The 21,605-nt window shown below is 46.4% G+C and overlaps 1 protein-coding gene across 1 annotated transcript; it reads right to left on the bottom strand.

Moving 5' to 3' along the window:
• Nucleotides 1-577: 577 nt before the first annotated feature.
• On the bottom strand, nucleotides 578-21,255 carry CRYM (crystallin mu). Its single transcript, XM_047780342.1, has 8 exons — nucleotides 20,993-21,255; nucleotides 20,362-20,515; nucleotides 18,018-18,080; nucleotides 11,322-11,423; nucleotides 8,408-8,591; nucleotides 4,050-4,171; nucleotides 3,276-3,360; nucleotides 578-925 (listed from the first exon to the last, which is right to left on the bottom strand). The coding sequence occupies exons 1-8, from the start codon at nucleotides 21,160-21,162 to the stop codon at nucleotides 861-863; spliced, it is 945 nt and encodes a 314-aa protein (XP_047636298.1). The 5' UTR covers nucleotides 21,163-21,255; the 3' UTR covers nucleotides 578-860.
• Nucleotides 21,256-21,605: the final 350 nt, after the last annotated feature.

Raw genomic sequence — 21,605 nt, 5'->3', positions numbered from 1 at the left:
CAAAAAAGGCAAATCCATAAAAATAGTGGTTGCCAGGGCCTGAGAAGAAGGGGGGTGGAGCGGGCAGTGACTGCGAAATGGGTCCTGGGTTTCTTTTTGGAAGGATGAAAATATTCTGAAATTAGACAGTGGTGACACGACTCTGTGAATATACTAAAAAACACTGGATTATATACTTTAAATTTTATGATACATAAGCAACTCAGTGAAACAAAAAAAATTTTTTTTGTCTTTTTAGGGTCCCATCTGCGGCATATAGAGAGTCCCAGGCTAGGGGTCCAATCGGAGGTGTAGCTGCCGGCCTAACCCCACAACAACATGGGATCCGAGCTGCATCTGCAACCTACACCACACCTCATGGCAACACCGGATCCTTAACCCACCGAGTGAGGCCAGGGATCGAACCTGCATCCTCATGGATACTAGTCAGATTCATTTCCCCTGAGCCATGACGGGAACTCCTAAAATAGAAAAAAAATTTAACTCTAGCCTTTGGCGCTCCTGCAGGGAGTGAATGGAAGCACTCGATCCCCTCACTGTCCCTGCTGTGCAGGATAGACGTGACCAAAGCAAGAACTGCAGAACTGGAAAAAGCTTTATTTCAAGGCAATACAAAAGGCAGTGAAACACAGGGAGAAGGGAATGCTAGTTTAATCTGGTGGAACAGAAGAATGGCCGTTTAGTTTTGCCTTCCAACTACAAACACAAGAGGGGATCTCATTATTTAAGGTAAGACATGATAAGCACAAAACTAGAGATCACTGAGCACTGGGTGCTCTCATTTGACGGAGAGATTATAAGACAACTAGTGTTGATTCCCCTTCAGCTGTAGCATCCACTCAGCACAAAGCTCCTTCGTTTTATTTACCAGATGACCAGGACTCGTACACTAGTTTGGCTGCAACCAAGTCTTCCACCGCCACTCCTGGAATGCACAGAAATTCAGTTCACCTTCTGTCAGAACAACTTTTCCTCTTAACAGCCCACATCCCAGAGCTGGCAATTTCCCTGAGACAGCTGATGCCCGGCAGGGTAATAAGGACTGACACCCAACGTGAATTCAGGCTTGAAGGGTTTGCAAAGGGCAGGGCAGGGCAAGCAATGCCCACCAAACATTTTAAGTGTTCTTCAAAGGTTAGTTCAGGGACTAGAGAGGAAATACTTTAGGTTCTGCGGAGTTCCTGTCATGGCTCAGTGGTTAAAGAAGCTGACTAGCATCCATGAGGATGCGGGTTTGATTCCTGGCCTCTCTCAGTGGATTACGGATCCAGCGTTGCCCTGAGCTGTGGTGTAGGTGTCTGACGCTGCTTGGATCCCGCGTTGCTATGGTTGTGGTGTAGGCTGGCAACTACAGCGTCAATTGGACCCCTAGCCTGAGAACCTCCACGTGCTGAGGGTGTGGCCCTAAAAAGACCAAAAAAAAAAAATTTTTTTTTAGGCTCTGCAGGCCAATTACCTGCAACTACTCAACTCTGTCCCTGTAGTGCAAAAGCAGCCATAGACCACAGTTAAACAAATAAGCCTGACTGTGCTCCAGCACAGCCTTCTTTGTGGACACCATAGTTTGAATTTATCATGTTCATGTGTCACAAAATCGTCTTGCTTTTCCCTCAATCATTTGAAAACATACAAACCATTTCATTTGTGGGCTGTATAAAACCAAGTGGTAGGCTGCGTTTGGCCCAGAGTCTGTCATTTGTTGAACCCCTGGTCTAGTCCAAACCCTGAATCCTCTAGCAACACCCCTCTGCCTTGTAGTTTGGGGCACATACCTTAATCTTGAATACGTATATCCTTTTAAGCAGGGGCCAGATTTTATTAGGTTTTGTAGCTATTACTGAACCCAGTATGGAGCCTGATACATAACAGTGTTTAATAGGCATCTGCTAGAGGACAGGAGGTACCAATAAACAAATTCCCCAAAGGGGGAAAGTCAATAAAAACTGCTCAGAAGTGTGGTGTCTCTTGAAGGGGGCTGGCTGACCTCTGATCTGCTAGGAACAGGAAACGTTCAGACACAAGATCAGTGTGATATCTTTGAAACAGGCTCTAGATAAAGCCTTTGCCTGTCTTTTTGAGCATGAGAGATTTAGAAAAATATTTAACAGATGGCAAGACACGGATACTGGCTGGGTGCTGGGTGGTTGAAACATTCTTAAATAACGCTTAAATAACTCTGCCAAGCATTAAAGCTTTGACTGCCTGTGATCATTAAAAAATGTCTAAGGCCTGGAGAGATTGAGCTCAGGGCAGCACCAATCTACCAACCAGATTAGGACAATTCAATATCTTAGGTGCATGAACTAAATATTAGCTCTGGAGTTCCCACTGTGGTGCAGTGGAAACGAATCCCACTAGGAACCATGAGGTTGCAGGTTCAATCCCTGGCCTCGCTCAGTGGGTTAAAGATCCAGCGTTGCCATGAGCTGCGATGTAGGTCAGAGATGCAGCTCGGATCTGGCATTGCTGTGGCTCTGGCGTAGGCTGGCGGCTTCAGCTCTGATTGGACCCCTAGCCTGGGAACCTCCATATGCTGCGGGTGCGGCTCTAAAAGGACAAAAAAAAAAAAAGTTAAATATTAACTGTGTTACCATGTGTGTTTGTGTTCATTTCCTTAAATCTGGTGGCAAGGGAGTGGGGGGCTGAGGGGCAGACCCACCACGGGGAGCTCCTTCTTCACTGGGTTTCTGCTCGTGCTAACTCAGGTGGTAAAGGGGCTCCCCTCTGAAGCCCTTCTTCAATCAGCAAGTCGGAAGGTAGGAAAGGAGGGAAAAAAGGGTCTCAGGCTGTACTTCCTCGCTGGGCCTCTCTCAGGTTGGGTCTCCCTGCTATTTCTCTTAAGCCCCCTGTTTCTTAACATTCTTTTTCTCCCATCCGCCCCCCACCCCGCCCCCCAGGCTTTCTTCTTCTGCGTTTCATTTAGATCCAAGTCTAAATGATTTAATGCTGACACCTGCTATGTGCAAATAGGTTGACACACACGTCTCACTTCATTCTCTCAAAAACACTAGGTAACAGGTGGTAAAGACACTGTGGCTCAGAGAGGTGAGGTCACTTCTCCAAGGACACATGCCCAGGGAGGGGCAGAGAATCCTACCCGGGACCGCCCTGTTCCAGGGTTCACGGTCTTCATCACTAGGCCCAGACATAAATGACTGACCTGAACGAGAGAGTTCGCAATGATTCACCTACGAAAGCTGCAGACTCATTCCTCTTCCCACCAGTGGGTAAACCGACCTCGTGCTCGGGTTCTGTTTGTGCCCCGGGGCTCTTACCCAAAGACTTGAATACTGTCGTCTTCTCGCAGTGGGCTGGCTTCACGCCCTTCACCACTTCTCCCAGCTCAGCAAAGATCTCAGCCTGTCAAACGAACACAGGCTAAATGATGTAACGCAGACACCTGCTAGGTGCAAAGGACCCAGGCCATGGAGACAATGTCTGCTCAGGGCCAGCTTCTGAAGCCAAGACAGGATGTCCCTGAACTGGATGAGGGATCCCTTGATAAAAAGACCTTTTGTAAGTTGGATGATATTAGGAGGATGCTTCCCTCTTTAAATTTTTTTTTTTTTTAAGCATCTGCCTTTGTGATACCATGACTGCAGAAGTACAAGTTTGTATTTGTATTGGACAGGACACTGTATCAGCGAGCATACAGGCATGTTTTTATCTGAACACTCCTTCTGGCAGCCCCCCTTCTTGCTTCTATGCCCTGATTACAAAAACGAAAACAAAAACAAAAAAAAAAGGAGGCCAGAAAGTTTTGAGGCTGCAACAGCCTATCTTCCAATCCTACTGCTTTACAGGACAGCCCAGTCCATCAGGCTGCTTTCCTCAGGCAACGTGGACAGGAAAACATGTCACCACCGTAAGGGCCTGGAAGGGGATTAGAAAGAATTGAGAGATGTTTGCGAGTTATCACCCCACAAAGAAGTGGGGAGGTACTGAAGTCTGGAGCGGGCCAGACGGAGGGGGAGCTAAGGAGACCCTGGGATCTAGGAGAGGACAGCCTGGCAACAGCCGGGCAACAGCCCAGCAGAAAGGAGGCTCACCCCGGACAAGAGGACATCTCCAGACTCTTTCAGGGCGGCCTCCCGGGAGTCCACGTACAGCACGGCCTGTTTCATGAGCTCGTCATCCAGCTCTCTCCAGTCAGGTCTGCTGGCGCCAATGGCTAAGAGACAGCAAGACAGACCCTGAGCCTAGAAACAGCCACAAGGGAAACCAAAGGCACCGAAGAATTAAAGGGGTGGGGAGAAGGGAGGTGTCAGAGGACCCATGGGAACAGATTTGAAAGGCCTCACTTCCCCAGGCCAACTCCCTCCCAGCCAACAAGACTGCATATTCACTAATAAGAAGAATATCCAATCGGGAGTTCCCTTCATGGCTCAGCGGTTAGCGAAACTGACTAGGATTCATGAGGATGTGGGTTTGATCTCTGGCCTCACTCAGTGGGTTAAGGATCCAGCATTGCCATGAGCTATGGTGTAGATTGTAGACATGGCTCAGATCCCACACTGCTGTGGCTGTGTTGTAGGCCAGCAGGTGTAGTTCTGATTTGACCTCTACCTAGCCTGGGAACTTCCAAATGCCAAGGGTGCAGCCCTAAAAAGCAAAAAAATTTAAAAAAATTAAAAATCCAATAATAAGAGTATTTGTAAAATAGTTACTATTATAATTAATTATAATTAATAGTAGAATTGATACAATAATTCTTATTGTATTAATGAGAATTAATTAAGGATTAATAATTATTCACTAACTAAGAATTCATGAATAAGAATAACACCTGGCATTTTTTCCTTTCCGTTTCATATCCTCTCTCTGTACTAAAAAAAGAGGTTGAGGCAACTTAGCATTGATTTACAGCAGCCTACCATCTGTGGGATGTTTCACACATACTATTAATTATCCTCACATGTACACATTTGGTGTCTGATTCGCATTTAAGATGTACACGAACTGAGGCTCAAAGAAGTGGCACGTGCCAAGGCCAGGTATCTGGTAAGTGTATCTTGGCTCTGAGAGAACACATGCCTCTCATGCTTCTTCCACTTCTCAGGAGCAGTGACTTCCTTACAAAATGCCCTAAAACGGAGCTATCACTTGGTGCTTTTTCATACCCTACCCTCCTCTATTTTCTGTCTGCTTGCTCTTCAATTATTCCCATTATTCACCCTCAACCACTTCTCTCTCTCTCTTTCTCTTTTTTTTTTTTTTTTTTTAAACGGCTACACCTACAGCATATGGAAGTTCCTGGGCCAGGGATCAAACTGGAGCTGTAGATGCCAGCCTATGCCATAGCCATGGCAACACCAGATCCAAGACACATCTGCACCCTGTGCTGCAGCTTGCAGCCACCCTGGATTCTTAACCCACTCAGTGAGGCCATGGATCGAACCTGCATCCTCACAGAGACAGTGTCAGGTTCTTAACCCACTGAGCCACACCAGGAACTCCCAACCACTTCTCTCTTAACTCACGAGAAAAGAGCCCAGTGTCAGGGTCACAGACAAGCCCTAATGAAGAGGAACCTGTCTGCAGCCTGGTACCAAGGTTTCACATCCTCTGCAGAGCCCAGAACCACAATGATGAAGCCAAGGAATCAGGTCTCCTGGCACTGGGTCATAGGATAATGCAGAGGCTGCGACCAAATGCCTGCAGGGCCAGGTAGGTAATGAAAATGAGCAGAACGGGTCAGAGGAATGGAATTGGAAATGGCAGAGACCGAGGTGCAGAGAAAAAAAGCAGGTCCTTCTCAGGGGGAGAGTCATTGTTCAACTCCAGCTAACTGCTGGCATGTGAGAATGCAGGGCCACTGTTAGATACTCCCCATTCCCCTCTTTTTAAAGAGAAGCAGGAAATCGATTTGCATGTGTTACTTCTTGAGTTTTCAGAACACTCTATGGTCTGAACAAAACACATCTGCTGGCTGGATCCGGCCTTGCCAGCTCGTCTTTGGAAACCACTATAAAGGCCAACACAACTATAAGGCAGCATTTACATGCCTCCTCTCACTGCCATCCAGCTTCCTCTGCTTATTCCCTCTCCTGCTGTTCTCCCTCACTCTAATTCTCAAAGAGAGTGGTGTAAAAAGGTCCATCTTGAAGGTTGTTTGTGTGAGGACTTCTATAGCACAAAAGCACCAGCTAATGAACCTCTTAAATAAAATCATAAGCTGGTGGGAAAAACCCCAGCGTCTCAAGCCACCTCTTCTCATTGCACTTGTTCCCCCCAGTTCTGAGAAGGGTGAGTTCTCTGGGGGTTGCATGAGTCCACGCAGGCTGATGGAGGTGGGCCAGGCAGCAAAGGAAGGGGCCTCACTCTGGCTGGGCTTTGGCCTTGCTTGGGTGGGGCTAGAATGGGTGAGAGTCTGACACTGGCTGGTGGAGCGTGGGAGCAGGATGAGAGACGGGTAGGGGAGGCTGGAATGGGGCCTATCCCTTAGCCAAGCTGCAAGCCAGTGAAATCTGCTGTTGGTGTTTTCCTGTTGACTGCCCTTGTAACATACTTTTCTTAAGTATATTTGATGCCGCTGTGAACACATAAACCAATTTTGTCTTTAGGCTACAGAAAAATACACCAGGCCTTGACTCAAAATCAAGTCAGCCTTTCCTGGAGAGAGATTCAAAGTATGAGAGAGATCTGACATGAGGGTGAGTCTCTGATGTTGGCCTGGAAGGTGAAGGATCCACATGGCAAGGAATGTGGGCAGCCTCTAGGAGCTGAGAGCAGCCCCAAGGAAACAGGCACACTTATCCTACAACGCAAGGAACTTGCCACAACCGCGTAAGAAGAGGATGCTGAGCTGTAGATGAGGACTGGACCTAGACAATACCTTCAATTCACCCTTGTGTGAGCAGAGGACTCAGCTCACCCATGCCAAGATTCCTGACCCACAGAAACCACGAGATAATAAATATGTGCTATTTTAGGCTGGAAAAAAAAAAAAAAGCTGAAAAAAAAAGTCAGTCTTGCTAAAGATTCAGCTCTTGTCCATTTCACCAAGAACAGGTTTCTCTTGATTTCTCAAGAGACCAAGTCCTTCCAGAAATGGTCTTACTGTTTAGGGCTGGCTTTAATGCATCGTAAGACCTTCCCAACCTGGACCCACATCATAATCTCAACCTACACAGGTTGAGACCCTCAACTTTCTATGGCCCATTCCTCAATCATGGTAGTTTCATTTCTTTCATAGAACTTTTCTTTAGCTGGAACAATCCAGCTTGTCTGTGTGTGTGTTTGGTTGCTGTCGAACTTCCTCCTTTGCAATATAAGCACCAGGAAAGCAGTGGTCCTGACTGCTGGTTTACTGTGGTATCCCCAGCATCTAGAACAGTGCCTGACACATGGTACAGATTCAGTACACATTTGTGAATGCATGCAGAATCATGATACTTGGCCCTTGCATGCACATCTGCAATGTGTGCAGAGATCTTAGATTTTTCTTTTTTTTCTTTTTGGCTGCACCCACAGCATAACAGAAGTTCAAGGCCAAGGATGGAACCTGAGCCAAAGCATTGACGATGCCAAATCCTTAACCACTACGCCACCAAGGAAGTCTTTTTTTTTTTTTTTTGATATCTTAGTTTACACTGTGTGCTTGTCACTAAAACATGGAGCACTAAATACCATGTTTCAAATCTCTAGTCTTCAACTGCTTATTTATCAGAATCTAGTCTTCTTATTGAATGATAATACAGGGGATTATTTAAGATCTTGGGCTCGGAAGGTAGAGTGCCTCAGTTCAAATCCAAGCTCTGCCTCTAAGAACCCCTGACCTTGAGCGAGTTATTTAATCTTTTCATGCCTTGGTTTCCCCACCTGTAAAATGGGGCTCATGGGAACAATAGCTCCTACTTCATAAGGGTCTTGTGAGGAGTCAGTGATATAGGACATACAGAGAATTTAGAACAGTCCCTGCAATAATAAGTACTCAATATAGACTAGATCTTGCTGTAGCCCCAGGTCCATTTGAGGATTCTCAGAGGCCCCAGGAACTCTTATGTTTAGAGTCTCAACTATCCTATTGCACATATTAAAAAAGCCTCCACAGGTCACATTAAATGTCTTTTGTGCTGTAATTAAAAAAAATGTTTTTTTTTTTTGTAATTCGAAGTGTTCTTAAGAGCAAGTGAGGCATTTGGCTTCTGTAATTTAAATCTCATTTAAGAACTGAGCTGTAATTGATCATTCATCATAATGTGACAGTTTACAAAGGTTTATTTGATTAAATTTATCCGTTTCAGGTTGTGATCTTTGTTTCATATTTTAGAGTGAATATTGTTTTCTAGGCCCTTTAAAAGCTCGGGCATTCTGCCTGAGGGAAACTGCTCTGCAGATGCAGAGACCTGTGGTCCAGCCAAGGGAGAGTTTGGCCACCAAAGGGTCATGGAGCTGCTTTGCTTACCATTGATGTGAGCCCCAGGCTTCACCCATTCGCCAAACAAAATGGGCTCTGTTGCCATGGTGACCGTGATGATCACATCTGCTCCCGCCACAGCCTCCTGGACCGATGGACAGACCTCAACCTCGCCTTGCACCGTGTTCGCAAACTTCTCCGCATTTTCTTTGGTACGGTTCCATATCCTCACCTTCATTGGGGTTACAAGAGGGACATTGGTGCTATGATTAGTTGGCTGTTTATGTGTCATCAAGCCCAGGGCTGCAAGGGAAACTTAGGGCTGTAGTTATTTAAATCATTGCCTAAGGTGAATGGACATTTGATCAAGGGTACACCATTAAGCTAGGCAAGATGTTTGAAAATGACTTTTTCTCTAGCCTATTCCCCTTTTAAGAGGGGGGGTAGGCGTTTCACTTCCAGCCTGGGACACAGAGCCTCAGTAGCTTAAGAGCTACTGATACAGCTTAATGATTAGCAGCGTAAGTTCTGGAGCTAGACAGGCTTAGAAAGAATCCTTGCTCTGTCACTTAGGATTTCTGAAGTTATTTAACCTCATTCAGCCTAAGTTTTCATGTGTGTAGAATGTGAATGATCACTGGCAAAGTCAGCATCAAACGCACAGTTTCTGTCTGGGACTCTGGGGTTATAACAGGTGTGAGCATCACAAGGAGGATGTGCAGGGCTGTGCACGGGATAGCCTGACCCTTGAAGGATATGTGGGGAATTAAAGGTTGGAAGGGTTTCAGGAGGGAAGAGAGCAGCAGGGGAAAAGGCCAAGGGCAGTAGCTACAATTAGAATCCTGGAAAGTGCTGGGAGGGAGGGGATGGGTCGCTGACATCACCAGGAGGTGGGGACTTGCTAACCAGCTTAACATATTTTTGATGTCTGGGGTGGGAGTTGTCAGCCTTCAACTGAAGAGCTGAAGAATAAGGAGATAGAATAAGCATAGAAATACATGTTATGTCTAAGTAAGTGCATTAACTAAAGGTGAAAAACAATACAATATGCCCAGTTCTTAGAGAAAGGTTAACCGTACCACCTTTCCTGTTAGAAAAATATGAAATCCTAGACACAACTTAGGTAAGGGAGAAAGGTGATAGTATTAGACTGTTCAGTGAAAATACAGTCTATACAACTGTGTATATTTAACATGATTGAAGCTATGTTAGGAGGGGTTACCAGCCAAACTATACCAAGTACTGACACAACATAGTATCAAAAAACCCCCAAACAAAAAATGAGGGGAGGATCTAAATAAACATTTTTCTAAAGAAGACATACATCTAGCCAACACACACATGAACAGATGCTCAGCATCACTGAATCATAGGTCAAAGCAAATCAAAACCACAATGAGACAGCATCTCACACCTGTCCGAGTGGCGATGATGAAAAAGACAAAAAGATAACAGGTGTTGGCGAGGATGTGGAGGAAACGGAAACCAATTGCACTTTTGGTGGGAATGAAAACTGGTGTAGCCACTACGGAAAACACTATGGAGGTTCCTCAAAAAATTAAGCATAAAACTACCCTCTGATCCAGAAATTCCATTTCTGGGTATTTAAAGAAAAAAAAACCACTAACTCAAAAAGATGTATGTACCCCCATGTTCGTTACAGCATTATTTATAAAAACCAAGATAAGGAAACAAGCTAAGTGTCCATCTGTGCATGAATGGATAAAGAAACTGTGCTTTGTATATTATTATTATTCAGCCATAAAAAGAAATGACATACTATTCAGCCACAAAAAGAAAAATCCTATTCAGCCATGAAAAGAAAAATCTTGCTGTCTGAGACATCACGGAACATGGATGAGCCTTCAAGGTATTATGCTAAGTGAAATAAGTCAGACGGAGAAAGACAAATACTGGGTGAGCTCGTGCACATGTGGAATCTAAAAAACAAAACAAATGAACAAGCAAAACAATTCAGAACCTGACTCACAGATACAGAGAACAAAAGAAGGAAACTACCTGTGTGGGAGAGAGGCTGGGGGATGGGTAAAATAGGTGAGAGGGATGAAGAAGTGCACACTTACAGTTATAAAATAATTAAGTCTCGGGAATACAATGTACATCATAGGAAATACAGTCAATAATATTGTGATAACTTTGTATGGTGACCCATGGTAACCAGACTTAACGGTGACCATTTCAAAATGTATACAAATATCCAATCACTATGAGGTATGCCTGAAGCCAAAATGATACTGTATCAATTATATTTTAATAAAAGGAGCAGGAAAACCCCACAAAACTATGTTATAAAAAAACGAATGAGAGACGATTGCAAATGTAAACACTTGTCTTTGAAAACAGGTAAAAGGGGACTTTTCTTCCTTAGAGCCTTTGAGAACAAAGCGGAGGTATTATTTTTATCATAAAAAAATCCTACTTTAAATCTGCCCCACCTCTCTCACACATACACAAAAAATAAAATCAAAGCAGCATCAACTGTATCCAAGGCAGCAGGAAGAGGGAGCCAGTCAGACTGGGGAAAGGTGGACCAATATCTGGCGGCAGAAGGGGCAAGTGGCAGCCTCCTCCTCTCTGGGTCTCATTCCCAGTTCCTGGATCCCTAACCTTGAGTACTTAAGAATCTCAGATTCTCCCAAGAGAAGCAACAGAAAAGGGCCAAAAGGACAAATGAATGGATAAAATGGATATAATACAATCCTTTAAGTAACCAAGGAGGCTCTCTGCATACTTAAGCATACACTGCAAACTTGGCAATGGGAAGATGTGATTCGGGCCTTTCTTCCCATCCTTCACCTCCAGTGGGACTGCTGGACAAGTCACTAAAGAACGGTCCAGGTGGTGGAACTCTCAACCTATTTCAGCAGAGCCCATGTGGTAACGAAGGAGCAAAGCAAAGGTCACAGCCACTGCCTCCCTCCTTCCCCCTCCCCGGACTTACCTCCTTAAAGGAGAACTGCTCTGTGAAGACCTCATAGTGGCTGTAAGCCTGGACCCCAGCTCCAAGGATACACAACACTTCGCTGTTGGGGGGTTTCAAAAACTATTTGAGAGAAATGAGATAGAAAAGGGAGACACTAGGAGCCAAGAAAAGAACCAGTGGTTTGAGGATCACATGACCTTCAAGACCTCTCAAACCATTCAGAAGATGTCATTTTGTATTTCTGTGTCCATTCTGTGGAGTGGGGAGGGGAAGGGAGCCTTCACTGGTACCTAAGAGGAGCCAATGCTTAACCCTCGTGATCTCATTTAGCCCAGATAACTGACCCTGTGAGCTAGATACTCCTGTCATTATCCTCCCCTTACAGACACAAGAATTGAGATCCAGAGAGGTTAAGTAACTTGCTCAGGGCTCCACAGCTATTAAATGGCACAGTAGGGGCTCCAAAACCACACCATTCATTCTTCAAAACCCACGTTCTTTCTCCTGTGTCTCAGGGGCATGAGGAGCCACGCCTACTATTCAGAGCTGTGAGTTGCTCCTGGGATCCATGAGTCCTTGCAAGCCTGCGTCCTCAGCTATATTTGCTGTGCTCACTCTCCGTGGATCCTCTCTCAGCCTTTGTCTTCCTTGAAGGAGGAATGTGGAGATGGCATTCGAGGCATCAGTTGAGGGTCTGTCTTTGGGGGTGGGGTTCCACGATGAACTGCTATCATGTGTCACCTTTCCAGTGAAGTCTTTCTGCCTCCCCTGACAGAATTCACCACTTCACAGCACTTGCTTGCTGACAAATTTATTCTTTTCTTTCCTTTTTTTTTCTTTTTCTTTTTTTTTTTTAAATTTTATGGCCACACCCGCAGCATAAGGAAGTTCCTGAGCCAGGGATTGAATTCAAGCTATAGCTGTGACCTACACTGCAGCTGTAGCAATGCCAGACCCTTTAACCCACTGTGCCTGGCTGGGGTGGGAACCTGCAACTCTGTAGCAAATGAGCTGCTGCAGTCAGAGCAAGGCTTTTTGTGTGTGTCTTCTTAGGGCCACACCCTTGGCATGTGGAAGTTCCCAGGCTAGGGGTGGAATTGGAGTTGCAGCTGCCAGCGTAAATTACAGCATACCACAGCCGCAGCACTGGGGGATCTGAGCCTTGTCTGCGACCTACACCACAGCTCGTGGCAAGGCTGGTACTTAACTCACTGAATGAGGCCAGGGATCGAACCCCAGTCCTCATGGATACTAGTCGGGTCCGTTAGCACTGAGCCACATCAGGAACTCCTGCAGTCAGATTCTTAACTCACTGCGCAACAGTGGGCACTTTCAGACAAATTTATTTTCTTAAACTGGTATGTAAGCCCCATGGAAATAGGGCCAGTCTCATCTGCACAGAATTGGCACACATCTGCTATTACCTATAAGAAACGGAACAGTTTCTTGACCTCAGCACTATTGATATTTGGGTAGATAATTCCTTGCTGGCGATGGGGTGGACAGGTGTAGGCAGGTGGGCTGTCTGGTGCTTTATAGGAAGTTTAGCAGCATCCCTGGCCTCTATCCATGAACATCCCCCATTCCCTACCATTTTTGGTTAGGAAAACCAAAAAAATGTCTCCAGATGCTGCTCATCGTCTCTTGGGCACTTGGCCAAGTTGTTTTCAGTTAAGAACCACTGGCAGCGAGGAAGGACAGCATTGGCTCCTCAAACATCATGTGCTCTCCAAACTGTCTATCTTAAACAAGACTGTCTTCTGCCTTTTCCTCTTTTTCATTTGGTAAAATCTGAGTTCTCTGGGTCTGCTCTGTCAATATTTTCTTTGTTGTTGTTGTTGTTGTCTTTTTGCCTTTTCTAGGGCCGCACCTGCGGCATGTGGAGGTTCCCAGGCTAGGGGTCCAATTGGAGCCGTAGCCACCAGCTTTCGCCACAGCCACAGCCATGTGGGATCTGAGCTGCGTCTGCGACCTAATGCCACAGCTCACGGCAACGGCTGGATCCTTAACCCACTGAGCAAGGCCGGGGATCGAACCCGCAACCTCATGGTTCCTAGTCGGATTCGTTAACCACTGCGCCACGACAGGAACTCCTGTCAATATTTTCTATTTATTAACATTCTGGAGTGCAACCTTAAAAATGAAAGTATTCTTAATATTAATCACTAGCAAAAAGGAGGCTCAGAAATATCAGTAGATATGTATCTCTGTTGCAGCTTTAGGAGCAAAGATATATTTTTGTGTGTTTCGCATCATCAAGTGTAGTTTATGGACTCTGATTTGGGAAGGCGTCAAAATGACAATATCCACAAGATTAGTAATCTTACCCTCCTGTCCAATAAGGAGAACTACGTGATTTTTCTTTAAATATATATTTTTTCTGTTCTCAGTGAATATGAACTATTCTTGGAAGTACACAGGGGCTTCAGAAATTGTTGCAGTATGCTGTAAAAGTAACCTTGGAACTCTGAAAGTAAATCTGTAATTCTGCTTGGTTCTCTCACTTGATATTTTGTTGCCCTGATAGCAATGTTATAACTGGCATCTCTTTTCCTAAATGGCATAACATTTATAAGGTCTACTATCAGACCAAGTTGAGTGGCATTTCATTTCTATTCCCAGCATGCAGATAATTAAAAACATAAGGGGATAGTAGATGCAAACTATCTAGAACGGATAAGCAATATAAGATCCCACTGTATAGCACAGGGCACCACATCCTGTATCTTGGGATAGAACATGATAGAAGATAGTATGAGAAAAAAATATATATCAATGGTGTACAGTAGAAAGTGACACAACATTGTAAATCAACTAAATTAAAAAAAACAATAAATAAAAGTTAAAATATACAAATCTGCTATGTTTCTTTCTTTTTCATTTTTTGCCTGCCCCATGGCATATGGAGCTCCCAGGTCAGGGATCAGATCTGAGCTACAGTCACGGTCTGTTGGGGGAATGCCAGATCCTTAAGCCACTGTGCTGGGCTGAGGATCGAACCTGTATCCCGGGGCTCCCAAGATGCCACCCATCCAGCCCATTGCACCACAGTGGCTGCAGCGGCAGCTCCTCTGCTAAGTTTCTTAAAGAGTCTGAAAGACTGTTTCATTTGCATTCACTACAGCTTTGCATGGTCTGACCCCTCCACTTCCCCAGCTCCCCCTCAGGACGTGCTCCCCCCTGCACCTCCTGTTTTCTAGCTATACCAGCCCCCTTGCAGTTCCCCAAGCACATGTGCCAATATCAACCACAGGCCTTTGCACAGGTTCTTTGCCTGGAGTACTTTCACCCTCTGCCCCTCATAACCAACTCCTATTATCCCTTCAAATCTCAGCCCAGATACCCTTCCCATAGGAAAAGCCTTCCCAAATCCCACAGACTAGAGCAACACCCCCCCCCCCCCGATTTTATGTTCTCATAGCCCTTCGCCCCTTTTATTCAATGTATTTGTTGGGGCTGTAATTTTTACATTAACTGGTGTGTTTGGGGGGGGGGTCTTTTTAGGGCTGCTCCAGCAGTATATGGAGGTTCCCAGGCTAGGGGTCCAATTGGAGCTCTGTAGTCACCAGTCTACACCACAGCCACAGCAACCTGAGATCCGACCTGCATCTGCAACCTACACCACAGCTCACAGCAACCCCAGATCCTTAGCCCACTGAGCGAGGCCAGGGATCGAACCCATGTCCTCATGAATAGTTGTCGGGCTCTTAACCGCTGAGCCACGACAGGAATTCCTAATTGGTGTGACCTTTGGATTAATATCTTTCTCCTCAGATATCCTCTGTGCTCCACGATGACAGGTTCTGTATCTGGTTGTGGTCACCACTCTATGCCCCATGCTGAGCAGAGGGCCTGGTCCTTAGTGGGCACGTAAATATTTGTTGAATAAATACACGTCAGGGATAAACCTTGATACATACTGTAACCTTGCAAAAGTCTGTCGGGGTCCCCATCTCAGGGGATGTGCACCCCAGATGCAAAGTTATAGCGTCTGTCAAACCTGAGAACTTTCTCTGCTGTTCATCCTCTTCCCCAAAGCCCTGACTGAAACAGAAGTGAGGAAAAGAAAACATTCCCCTCTTACAGCACAAACAGTAAAGCAGACCTTTGTTCCTTATTGAAATATCCATCTGAGCCCCTGGGAATAAAGCTGTGGCGTTTCAACCTAAACTTTGAAGCCCTGACTCAATGATTCTCAGCTCTTCTGTGAGTACAGATTTTTATTCACGCAAAAAGCACAATGTAACTGAGAGCTGGGTTTAGAGGAATGAAGGCCCCACACCTGGCTGATCAGCAGACTCAACCAGAGATCATAAAACAAAACAAAACAAAACACAAACCAAAAAACCCCTTCGTTTCTTGGGCCCGACCCTCCGTGATTTCAATTCAGTGGTTTTGAGAGTATGAGTTTTTCAAAAAATTCCCCAGGTGATGCTGCTGTGTAGCCTGGCTTGTCCTGATCCAGGACGAGAAGACCCCTGGCTACCTGGGTTTCGCGACTTCAGGAAACCCTAGTCTCCATGTCCTTCTGCACAAAATGATGCCAGTAATACGTGCTCTGCCTTCCCCACAGAAACCCCAAAATAACCACTTATTTCCAGACAAGGGGCTGGAAATTATTTTGGCAAAGAGCAAAGTCCTTTTTATATTTACTTATTTATTTCTATTTTATGGCTGTGCTTGTGGCATGTGGAAGTTCTCGGGCCAGGGACTGAATCTGACCTGCAGCTGCAACCTATGCTGCAGTTGGGCTGGGGATTGGACCCACGCCTCTGCAGGAACCTGAGCCACTTCAGGCAGATTCTTAACCCACTGCACCACAGCGGGACCTCCCAAAGTTTTTTTTTTTTTTTTTTAAATGTAGGGCAGTATTGTTAGAGTCCCTCTGTCCCTATGTTACAAGGGAACATAACCTCAAAGAGTCCCTTGATTGTTTTCATCTGAGTTAGGTCTGGCTATAACTAAAAAGACAACAAACAACCCCCCCCCCAAAAAAAAAAACAGTTCATCAAGGTGTGTACTGTAGTCCATTCCCTTCCTATATAATTTCCAGATTAATCCGCACATTCTTCCCTCCCCAGCATGTGTGAAGATCTTAACAGACTCACAATCTGAACACCTGGTCTTTGCTGCTCCAACCCTCTGTGAGCTGTCACATTTCCTTCATACGTGGCTTCATAAATCAGTATTCCCAGACCTGGTACTTTTCCACCTAAAGCGAAGGAGTCCATGGAGTTCCTGTCGTGGCTCAGTGGTCTGTTGAGCATCCATGAGGATGCAGGGTCGATCCCTGGTCTCAAACAGTGGGTAGGTCGCAGGTGCGGCTTGGATCCCGCGTTGCTGTGGCTGCGGTGTAGGATGGTGGCTGCAACTCCGATTCGACCCCTAGCCTGGGAATCTCCATATGCTGCAGGAGCGGCCCTAAAAAGTAAGTAAGTAAATAAATAAATAAAGTGAAGGAGTCCACACTCTAACTGTTCCTACAGATACCTCCTCTTCTTAACCCGAAGCTGTAAAGGTCCTGTCTTTCTTGCGGGATGTCCTCATACTCTTATGGAACATCATCAATTCTGTCACTTGCTTTTCCTTCTGCCTAGAGAGCATCTCCCCTCCTCCCATTTCACTCACTCACTTCCTTTTCAGTCTTTACTCAAATGTCACCTTCTCAGTGAGGACTTTCCTTGAGAATTTAAAATGTCACCTCTTCCCTAATACTCTCGATTCTGCTTTCTTTTCAGCCTTCTAACATCCTATTTGTTTTCTGTTGCTGGTGGTGGTTTTTTTTTAAAAAATGAAAATACTAGCCTAGTATTAATCTCAAAAGGAGTTTGTTGTTGGTTTAATTATTCTTTTTTTCTTTTCTTTTTTTTTTATGGCTGCACCTGTGGGCATTTGGAGGTGCCCGGGTTAGGGGTCGAATCAGCCACAGCTGCTGGCCTATTCCACAACACTGGCTTCAAGCTGCATCTACGACCTATGCCATGGCTTGCAGCAACACTGGATCCTTGACTCACTGAGCAAGGCCAGGGGTTGAACCCACATCCTCAGACACTAGGTCAGGTTCTTAACCTGCTGAGCCACCATGGGAACTCCGTATTTTTACATTGTGATTTTATTTATTGTCTGACGTCCCCTGTGTATGCCACTCTCTGTTTTGTTCACTGCCATATCTCTGACATTTAGAATGGTGCCTGATACGTGGGAGGGTCTCAGTCAATAGCTGCTGAATGAACCATGTGTCTGGCTAGGATCTGTTCATCTCCCCCTCTGCTTCTTGTGCAGTACAGGCTCTGGCCTATAGGATAATCACAGTAATTTGCTAGTGTGGTACAGGGGCAAGAAAACCGTCTTGGGAGTCAGAGAGGTCAAGTTTTAAATTACTGCTCTGCCACTTTTCAGCTGTGTGTCCCTGATCAACTCTCATAACCTCTCTGAGCCATATTCCCTACACCTGGCAAAGAGAGATAATTATATGGCAAGGTTGGTGTGAAGATCGGCAATAATACATGTAAGATACCTGGAATCGCGGCCTCATTAAATGCTAGCTAATCATTTCCTAACCATTGTGCTCACCTGAGAGCCCATATCTGACATCTGAAGTTCCAGCTATCTCCAAAGAAGATCAGAATGAGTCTCTCACTTCTCCCTTAGACATTCAAGCTGGAGACACCCAACACTACCCACCAGCTTGGCACGGCCAGGCACTAATCTTACCTTGGTGGCAATGGCAGATACTGCAGCGGTTCTTTTTGCAGTTATAACATTTCCATCCATGACCTAGGAGGAAAGAAGAGAGAATGAGAAAGAGGCACCCTTATCCACTACCTAGAGAGAAGAAACTATGAAAGACTAGCCCCAGGAAGCATCAGAGTGCTCCATAAAGGGCACAGGCTTCATGCTGGACCTGGATCCAATTCATCCACTTCTGAGAAATGCAACTTTGAATAGATATGCTTAAGCACTGGATTCCGAGCTATATAAAAACAAAGATAATGGCAACTATTTAGAGAGTTTTTGTGAGGATTAGATGCACTGGACTACATGAAACTTCCAGCACATGGCGAGCCCTGAAGAACTGCTCATGTTCTTTATTCGCCCGGGATTCTTCAAACATCAAATTAAGGAGAAACTTGAGGCATAAGAGTAAGTCACTTGACATCTGTGCAAGGGCCCAGAAAGTCTACCTCAGGGGCTCTCAACTCCTCCTGCACATGTGGGGAGTTCTGTGACTATACAGATGCCCAGACACAACCCCTGGGTTAACTGATTCGGAATCACTAGGGATGCACCCAGACATCCTTGTTTTTGAAAGCTCCCCAGGTGATTCGGAATTCCTCCTGCCTAAGAGAATAACCATAATCCTTGGCACTGTTCTCCTCTGTTTATAGTATTAGCTCAGTTGATCCTCACCAAGGAGTAACAGTATTCTCGTTTTATGGACAAGGAGGTGAACTGCTTGGCTCCTGATCAGATTCAGGAAGAATCACCAGCCTTGTCCTTTAGTTCCAAAGCCTGAGAGGGTCTCAACAGTGGGGAAGCACTGTTGGTAGGTAGTATGGATGCCATTTCCATTGAATGAGCAGAGGTTGAGGAGAGCTGGATTCTCCTTCCAGAGGAGTGATGAACAGCCAGCTTCCCTGGGGGAGCCAGAAAGTCTAAGAAGGAGGGTCTAAGGGCTCAGGGGACATTTGGGTAGAATTAAGGAGTCTGTCCCTGAAAAGGACGCAACTGGCTGGCCTCAGAGCCAGGCTAGAGGGCATAGGGCACTTTCCCTAACCAAGCTGTGTGGCTTCAAGCAAAGTGACTCTAATATGCTGAGCCTCAGGGACCTCAACAGAAAGGCAGGGGGAACAAACCTCCCACAGAGGAATGTGGTCAGAATTGAATGAGATCGATTTCTCCTGCCTGGCACATGCGAGGTGCTCAGTAAGTGGCAGTGAGAAAGGCTGGAGAGCATAGTCCTAGGACAGTACAGGCCCTGGACTTACACAGAGTAGGTCTGAAGTCCACCCATGCCACTTATTAGCTATGTAAGTGAGTACTGACTTTGGGAAAACTGCTCTATGACTTAATTTCCTCATCCACAAAATGGAGGTAATAAAATTACTTACTTCATAGAGTGGCTCTAAGTATTAAGAGAGTTTACATACACATATAAAGTATTTAAAACAGTGGCTGACACACACAAAGTGCTTGGTAAATATGGATGACTACTATTTTTTGATATTATCATTAAATGTGAAAACATGTACCCTAGAAAAAACTCCCAGGTAGTAGAAAGCAGCCCTGCTCTGTCACTCATGTAACTCCATGTAACACAAATGCACTAAATGCATGTTTCCTTGGCTACGGGTTCGTGCAAGCTGGATATCTGGAATAACTGGTATAGGATAAGAACATAATGAAGAGATTATTACTGCTACATTGTCACACACTTGAAGCAGCAGTGGGCTCTGGCACTGGGCTGTGCGTGCTCAGGCAGTCCTAGAAACAGATACATGGTCACAGAGAAACTTCACTGTCACTGGGGTCCAGTCACTCAGAGAGGGGCAGGTGCCGTCACATTCAAGACACCGCCTGGGAGTTCCCATCCTGGCTCAGTGGATAGTGAATCTGACTAGGAACCATGAGGTTGCCGGTTTTGTTTTGTCTTTTTGTCTTTTTAGGGCTGCACCTGCAGCATATGGAAGTTTCCAGCATGCTTCCTAGTCGGATTCGTTTCCACCGCACGCCACGACGGGAACTCTGAGGTTGCAGGGTTTGATCCCTGGCCTCGAACAGCAGGTTAAGGATCTGGCGTTGCCGTGAGCTGTGGTGTAGGTCGCAGAGGCGGCTCAGATCCCGCGTTGCTGTGGCTGTGGTGTAGGCCGTCGGCTAGAGCTCCGATTAGACTCCTAGCCTGGGAACCTCCATATGCCGTGGGTGCGACCCTAGAAAATACAAAACAAACAAACAAAACAAACAAAAAACAACACCCCTGGTCCACGGAGAACTAACTTCTGAGCTGAGCTCCGTGCCCAGGGGCCCCCCTTCTACCCCAGGGCAGGGAGTCACTCACCGCCAGAAGAGAGCCATTGCTGGGCTCAAAGAGAAGCACAGTGGCCTGATGGGAGGGGACAGTGGAGGTGGAGCGGTGGCCCTCATAGAAGGTGACCAACTTGGTGGTCAGCGCATCCTCTGCTGCACTGTAGGCGGGCATGACCCCCAGGAAACTACAAGAAGAGAAGGAGCAGCTTCAACCCCTTCCCATCAATGCTGGGGTGTCTTATCAAGTCCCCATATCCCTACCTTCCCCTTTCCTCAGTCACTGCCTTACTGGCCTTCTCCCTTCCCTCCCCATCCCTCTGCCTCCGCTCAGGCAGTATGCAGAGTCCGCATGTGCAGGAGAAAAACCACTTCAGTTTTGCCACTTACTAGCTGTGTAACCTTGGGTAAATCACGTCGCCTCTCTGAGTCTAGGTTTTCCCATTAGGAAATGGTTGCATCAATACCTACATACATACGGAATATGTTGAATGAAACAAGGTAACGCCTACCAAGCCCCCATTTGGCGCAGTGGGGAGCATACATTAAGTGACAGCTGTTATGAGCCGTGATTAGGTAAACTCTCCCTTCCTTTCTCCCGCGGCTTCCTTTCTCATCCCTCCTTTCCAGTTTCTCCCGTCCCAGGTCCCAGCTTTCCTACTCACCCGCTGTGCTTGGCCACCGGCACGACGGTGCGCACCGGCTGCACGACCCCTCCGTCGGGGCCGCTAGAGAAGTTGGCCAGGGCCGCCTCCAGAGGCGGGATGAGGAGGCTGGAGCTGCGGAGGTGGTCCTGCACGTCCGCGGCGCTCAGGAACGCTGGCACCGAGCTCATGTCGACGCCTGCCTTCTAAACTCAGCGCGCTCCCAGCGATCTGCGGCTCCAGGCCTGCTCCTTATATGAGAGCGCCGCGCGCGCGCGCGCTGCCGCCTACTGGTCACCGCCCAGCTCCGGGGGCGGAGCCAAGCCGTTTTTCCCCGCCCTCATCCCTGGGTCGAGGGGTGCCAGCAGGGTCCCTTCCAGCCACGGGTTCCCCGAGATTGGAGTTGTGGCAGCGGCGGGTTGAGAGCTAGTATTCTTGGGACCACTTTCTCAATTCCTGTTAAGTAGCCCTAGTCAATTTCCTTGCAAAACACATTAGTTTGGCAGGCCCCTTCCTCCCTGCTTCCCCACCAACTCCACTATTTGCTGCGTCGCGCCTGGGAAAGAGGAGACATCGGAGACGGGGGCAAACAAGAACGGGCTCCCTTATTTCTCAAAGTATTGCCTACTTCTTA

This window comes from Phacochoerus africanus, chromosome 5, assembly GCF_016906955.1.
Source record: "Phacochoerus africanus isolate WHEZ1 chromosome 5, ROS_Pafr_v1, whole genome shotgun sequence".
Classification (NCBI taxonomy): Eukaryota; Metazoa; Chordata; class Mammalia; order Artiodactyla; family Suidae; genus Phacochoerus; species Phacochoerus africanus.
The sequence above is the reverse complement of the archived record's forward strand: the minus strand, read 5'-3'. Positions and strand labels throughout refer to the sequence as shown.

Bases quoted from the DNA above. Each gene is read 5' to 3' on its own strand.
- CRYM (XM_047780342.1), bottom strand. From the start codon at position 21,162: ATGAGCTCGGTGCCAGCGTTCCTGAGCGCCGCGGACGTGCAGGACCAC. The intron at 11,424-18,017 runs GTAAGATTAGTG...TCTCTCAAATAG, and splicing joins TATCTGCCATTGCCACCAAG to TTTTTGAAACCCCCCAACAG. The intron at 8,592-11,321 runs GTAAGTCCGGGG...ACCCCAATGAAG, and splicing joins AGCAGTTCTCCTTTAAGGAG to GTGAGGATATGGAACCGTAC.